Below are 6,934 nucleotides of genomic sequence, written 5' to 3'. Positions count from 1 at the left end.
AAATGTGTTTATTGATGCTGCATACAATACATGCCTAATGATGCTTACTGGGGCAAAATGCGCCTGTTACATACTTCTCTCTTTATATTTCTCTATGCATTTGCACTGTGTTTGTGTGTGTTGGTGCACCCCTGTGTTTTCCAGGCCAGTCACCAAACAAATCAATTTGTGTAGCAATTAGCACATGACCGGACCAGACGTAATCTCATTATGTCTGCTCCAGTTACTACACTGTCCTGGGCTAGATAAACTACCCCATTCTTCCACAGGTTATAGGCCATGGGAAGGGACACCCAGGAGATTCAATTCCATCTCTTCATGTGGAACTGCGTGCATTTACAATTGTGTAGACTTTTGATACATTGTTATTTCAAGAAATTATTTTGCACATGTGTAGCACCAATACTATTAATATTACTTTGATATCGGGTACCGGCAAATTCTGGCAAAAAATCATGAGAGTTATAAAATGTATGGGGACAACAGGGGAGAATGTTTAAACATTAAAACGTTTAAAGCTACATGGACATTATAGCACGTTTTGTACATAGTACCACCATTTAAGAATGACAAAAGTGTTAGGACAAATTAACATTATGTAGAATTTAGTTGTCATGTTTAGTCCTTGACTGCCTGTCTGTTGCATGAAATAATTGCCTGAAGTCTACCACCACCAGATCCTTGATATATTCCATGATGATGCTCTGTCTATATAAGGAATCACACTTCACAGTGAAAACCAAACCAAGTCCAAGAAACTCTCTGTAGACCTCTGAACTTTAACCCTGTTCCTCCTTAAAATGATTGTCACTGTCCAAATACTTTTGGAGTTGACTGTAATTCAATGCTTGAAGTACTAGATCAATATTTCTCAACCCTGCTCCTGGGTGCCCCCTGCCCTGCATGTTTTAGATCTATGGAGATAGATTTCTATCAAAAAGTTGCGAGTCACAAATATATACTGAAAGTCACAAATATATAATGCAACTGTCAAATGCAAATAACAGTCAACAAATATGTGCATACAGTTTCACAAACTTATGTCAAAATCCGAAAACAAATCATTAATTGTTAATATAACCTAAGTAGGATTAGCAAATAAATGTATTTCTTTTTTTTTCTTTTTTTTAAATGTTCTTGTGAATGTCATACCATTTGTCACCTACATTTTACAGATTTGTGCCATGCATTACATTTGTGAGTGGCCTTACATATTTGCGAGTTGCTCCACATATTTGTGAGTACGGGTACATATTTGTGAGTTGCATTTTATGGATCAGTTCGTCACAGAATCCAGATTAGGACCTACTTAGTTCTAGTTATGCTTAGACTCCAGAAACCACATAGGTTTAAAATGTAGTTTCAAAATAACAAAGCTCATATTTACTTGTATAAATAAAGTGTTGGATAATAAATATTAATTATGTTTACACAGTTTACAATTCAGCATTACTTTAGGCTGTATGTTGTTGATCTCTACAGCTCACAGCATTGTGTGGACTTCTATTTAGAAACCATAAAGACGAAAATTTACTTTGAACAAGATGTCAAGTGAACCCGGTCAAATGAGTTTTAACGTTCAGTCACCCAGCTACCAAATTGTATTTTGCCAGTCTGTCTACTCTGGCAAGTTACCTAATAGACAACGCAATCTATACCAATCGTCATGAACAACTATTAGCCTAACAGTTAAAAATACGTAGAGCTAACAAGGCTGAGATGAGCTAACCAGCTAATATTATGTTACTGTATGCCAGAGGTGGCTAACAAAAAGCACCACGCTCGCTGTACATTGAGCAAAGCTTACTACTTTAGCTACCAAACGTCCCTATACAATAGTTAATAGTGTTAATACCAATATTACTGTCTGAATGCTCCCCTTGGTGCTCCACCACATGTACTGACAGACTAGCAAGAAACACTAATGTTACTTCATACCCCATCTTTAACAATTATCTTTCATCATTGAGATTACGTGTACAGCCTGAATTTCTTTTGTAAAATGTGTTTGTCATGAACAATTTAAGGAATCAAATAACTGATAAGGGGCAAGATTCCTTAGCAAAAGACATGGTTTGGATAAGACCATCCATAAATATTTTTTAATTGTTTGCTTCCTTACAACCAAAGGCTTGTGTACATTGTTTTTCCAAACACCCAAAAGAGATAACAATCAGGCAGGTGAAGCAAAGGAGAAATGTGCAACCAGACAATGTCCCATTGGTGGTAATCCAGGTGTCTTAGGCCTACAGGTAGAGCCCTTCATTATGGGATTTGAATAAACCTATACCTTAACCTTACCTGGAGATATTTGTGTTATATACAACAATTTCCTCTCAAACACGTTCCAAAAATATAGCTTTGTCATATTCTGGGTATTGTCACGTCCTCCCTCCCTTCAGGTGCCGTGTTTTGGTTTCTCTAGGTTGTCGGGGAAACGCATTAGGGGGCGTGGCGTCACTCCTTGGAGTAGAGTAGTGTATATCTGAGGAGCCCTGATGACCCGTCCCTGCCGGATCGTTGATCCACATTTGTATGTGTTACGGCTCATTACAAAATCCTGAAATACGCTTTGCTATTTGATCTAAACTATCTTGTCTCCCTGTGACTATAGGAATCTTCCTGACGACCATCATCAGCTCGTGTACCGACCTCCTGCCCGTCCACTACTACTCTGCTTGCTCCCTGCCTGTACCTCTGCCGCCAGCCCGTGTACCGACCTCCTGCCCGCCCACTACTCCTCTGCCTACTACCTGCCTGTGCCTCCGCCGCCTGTCTGTGTACCAACCTCCTGCCCGCCCACTACTCCTCTGCCTACTACCTGCCTGTGCCTCCGCCGCCTGTCTGTGTACCAACCTCCTGCCCGCCCACTACTCCTCTGCCTACTACCTGCCTGTGCCTCCGCCGCCTGTCTGTGTACCAACCTCCTGCCCGCCCACTACTCCTCTGCCTACTACCTGCCTGTGCCTCCGCCGCCTGTCTGTGTACCAACCTCCTGCCCGCCCACTACTCCTCTGCCTACTACCTGCCTGTGCCTCCGCCGCCTGTCTGTGTACCAACCTCCTGCCCGCCCACTACTCCTCTGCCTACTACCTGCCTGTGCCTCCGCCACCAGCCCGTGTACCGAACCCTCTGCTTGCCCACGACTACCCTGCACCAACTCCTGCCCTCGTACCTTCCCCTCTCATATTAAACTCATTTTTGCACTTCACTCATCCGGTCTTGCATTTGGGTTCCTTTCAGTGCTGACAGGTATGTACGGTTTTGTTATACCACAGGGTCTGAATCTTAGCCTAGTAATCAGTTTAATGCCTTTCAGAATTCTCTTGGGTAAAAATATCTTAAATACACAACTTATCTTCAGGGGCACACACATGGGGTTCTATTTTAATTCTAATATACGGTGCAGTGAAAAGATGTTTGCCCCTTCCTGATTTATTCTGTTATTGCATGTTTGTCACACTGAATTGTTTCAGATCTTCAAACAAAATGTAATACAAGTAAAAGAAAACACAACATTGTGTTTAAATTATCATTTTATTTTCTAAGGGTAAAAAGGTATCCAACACCCACTGACCCTGTATGAAAGTTATTATTAGAATTTTCAAAAGGATTTAGAGTTAGATCATTGTTTTAATGTTTAAGTAAAACCTTCATAAAAAAAGTATAACAGAAATGTTATTTGTGAGAACTTCTCAGGTAAGGTCTCACAAAAAATGTCCTTTGTGCACAATAAACAAATTACGCAAATAAGATGTGTAATAAACAACAGCTGTGTTACATGTGCTATGAGTGAGAATTACTGTTATCATGTATTGTAGAAGTAGTTAGAATCATGTTAGTGACATCAGTGTAGTCAGAGCTATGGTAATCATGTATTATATATGGGAAGGTTGCTGATCTGGTCAAGCATAATATTTACTACTCTTATGTCTATGGGACTGTGGTCTGAGTGGAAGGTCCTGATGGATAAGACAACATGGGCTAGATGTGAACTTCCTGTTCTCTGGGACAAAGCAATGGTGTTGCATTAAACGTTATCCTAACCTTTATGATGCACATGATTGGACACAAACCTGTGTCTTCTGTGGGTCAAACCAATTTCTGAACTGTTACCAAAAATATATCTTTTGGGTTGAGAGGCAGTGCTACACAGTCACTATGTCCTTGAGTAATGTCTGCTACATAAAAAAATATACATATTTCGATTACTGTAACTCTGAAATCAGACAATGCGATGGAACTTTGATAATTGCACTAAAATCTCATCTTGAATAAACCGTTCCCTCCAGTGCACATGCAGTGTTGCAGTCTGACCTACTGCTCTTTCAGGAAAAACTGTCATATCTTTCTCTACTTTACAGTCTAATAAAGTATAACATTTCTGAAAAAGGTTAGCATCCAAAACAATAGTCAGTACTTGCCCAGAGAAAGGCGCTGCTAGTGCTTGTGCTCCAGTAACACCATTAAAATGAAACAACATGCTGCCATGTATACAGTATGTCACCGCCGAAAGACACTGGTCCCACTGGGTCAACAGCTGCTATTGGTCCTACAAACTCCTCAACTGTCAATGGGCACTTAGTGATTGGCACCACAATGTGAGTGGTTGTGTCAGTAGGGAGACCACTGCTCTCCCAGTCAATATGGGGGATTTTCTAGTCCTGCAATGTGTAGACCCAAATGTTTTCTGTCTATTCTGATGGCCTTGTTCTTCATTATATTGCATTTGGCTAAACATTCTTGTTCATCCTATACATCTGATGTAACATTTTACTATTTTGCACACCTGAATGAACAATATATAGAGTGCAAATTAACAACATAATGATTACAGTTTTTTTCAATCGCTAACAAGCGCTTGCCCATACTTTAGATAATTTTTCTAAACTCTTAACACAGACTCACACCTACAAAACACAATTGGCCAAATTGTTCATTTTCTTCTCAAAAACACATTTTGTTCAATATATACTAACTCTTAATTTCAAAACAGAACATGTTTTTCTCTACACACACTAACTTTACCAAAACACTGGAAATCTGACTCAAAATGAAATAATTCTGTCAAAGAGTAACATTTGTTTTCACTTCACAAGGTACATGCAGTCAAACGAAGTACACCAGGTTTCAAAATTCTGGCTATTGTTAAAATTATAAAAACTGCATAGATTTTTATGTTTCAGGTAACATGCAATCCACCGTTTACACTAAATTTATTGGTTTGGAACTGTATGTGCACATGTACAGTAATGTTCACATTCAAACGCATTCCAGTAAAAAGCAAATCAGATATTTCTTACAGTAACTGTTTACCAAAGAAGGTACAGTAGAACAGACAAGGTTTATTTTACAGTTTTTTACAATCGCTATGACAGTTTTTTCAATACATTTAACAAGTTTCCTAAACTCTTAACGCACCAACACACCTAAAACACACAATTGGCAAAACAGTTAATTTCATGCTCAAAATCACACATTGTAAACTAAACTCCAAAACTAATTTACAAAATACAATAATACACTAACACAATACACTATGTCTAACAAAACACTGCAAACATGTTTCAAAATCAAATAATTATTCAAAATACTAACACATGTTCTCTTCCAACAGGAACATTTAGTCAATCATAACACAATGACATAAAAAACACTATCATCAGCTGAAATTACAGAAACTGCATTATTTTATGTATCAGGTCTTCCCTTATACAATAGACAGTATATTGTATTGATCATAGATTGTGTTTTGCACTGCAGTTTCTTTTGATGCCTCTCTACATTTTTGTTTTGTTGGGTTTCGTAAATGCATGCAATTTGTTTCTTTTGCTGCAGAAATTCAATACAAAAAATGAATGACCATCTTAGAGTAGCTTTATAGAATGTACAGTTTATGAAAAAAAAAGACAGAGACAGAATTGCTGCAGTAAAGACTTTATTTGTAAAAGGACATTGCTGCAAGATATACAAACAGAAAAAGGTCTTCTGCATTTGGCCACATGTTCTCATCCTCTACCTTGCCCCACTCCTCTCCCTTGTCCTTGCCCCACTCCTCTCCCTTGTCCTTGCCCCACTCCTCTCCCTTGTCCTTGCCCCACTCCTCTCCCTTGTCCTTGTCCTTGTCCCACTCCTCTCCCTTGTCCTTGTCCTTGCCCCACTCCTCTCCCTTGTCCTTGTCCTTGTCCCACTCCTCTCCCTTGTCCTTGTCCCACTCCTCTCCCTTGTCCTTGTTCTTGTCCCACTCCTCTCCCTTGTCCTTGTCCTTGTCCCACTCCTCTCCCTTGTCCTGGTACTCGTCTTCCTCTCCGTCGTGCAGGCATTTTTTTCTTTCTTTCTTTCTTTCTTTCTTTCTTTCTTTCTTTGTGTTGCTCCATATTGTTCCTTTTCCACACAATATCAGCCCAAAGAGTACTCTTTTAGAACATATGATCATGCGATTGAAGGTACCTCAACACCTGAGTGTGCTTCCTAGATGGGAATCAGCTGTGATTTATATATTTGCATAACTTCAATAAGCTGTTTCTCATTAGCAATGGAATAAGATACAGGGAATATATTTGTGTTTCAATTCACAATATACACAGCTGTTTACCTTGACTTTAGCCTGTAAGGTTAGGTTTAGAACATGGTGTTATCTGTTCTGACATACAGTGTGAAAGCATTTGTAAATTTGACTGTAAAATTACATTGTTTTGGTCTTGGTTGAGCTTGTGTGTAAAAGAAGTTCAAGCATTTTAAATTTGTGTTAACTGTATGCATTTTGTGTCAAAGCAACAAGAAATGTGTTAAATGTATAGCCTACAAAGATGGATGTTGTGCTAGCCGTGTTAAGAGTTTAGGAAACTTGTTAAATGTATTGAAAAAACTGTCATAGCAATTGTTAAAAACTGTATTTTCAAGGTTTATTTACAAAATATCCATGAAACACAAG

At 39.0% G+C, this 6,934-nt stretch overlaps 1 protein-coding gene across 1 annotated transcript; it reads left to right on the top strand.

The window, feature by feature from the left end:
* The first annotated feature begins 2,453 nt into the window (after positions 1-2,453).
* On the top strand, positions 2,454-3,447 carry LOC109615912 (keratin-associated protein 10-9-like). The gene is made up of 2 exons (XM_029120981.2): positions 2,454-2,533; positions 2,615-3,447. Exons 1-2 carry the CDS (start codon positions 2,499-2,501, stop codon positions 3,432-3,434), a joined length of 855 nt encoding a protein of 284 aa, XP_028976814.2. The 5' UTR covers positions 2,454-2,498; the 3' UTR covers positions 3,435-3,447.
* The last annotated feature ends 3,487 nt before the right edge of the window (positions 3,448-6,934 follow it).

The sequence above is a fragment of the Esox lucius genome, chromosome 7 (assembly GCF_011004845.1).
Source record: "Esox lucius isolate fEsoLuc1 chromosome 7, fEsoLuc1.pri, whole genome shotgun sequence".
NCBI classification, from domain to species: Eukaryota; Metazoa; Chordata; class Actinopteri; order Esociformes; family Esocidae; genus Esox; species Esox lucius.
Note: the sequence above shows the minus strand (reverse complement) of the source record. Positions and strands in the feature narration are given on the sequence as shown.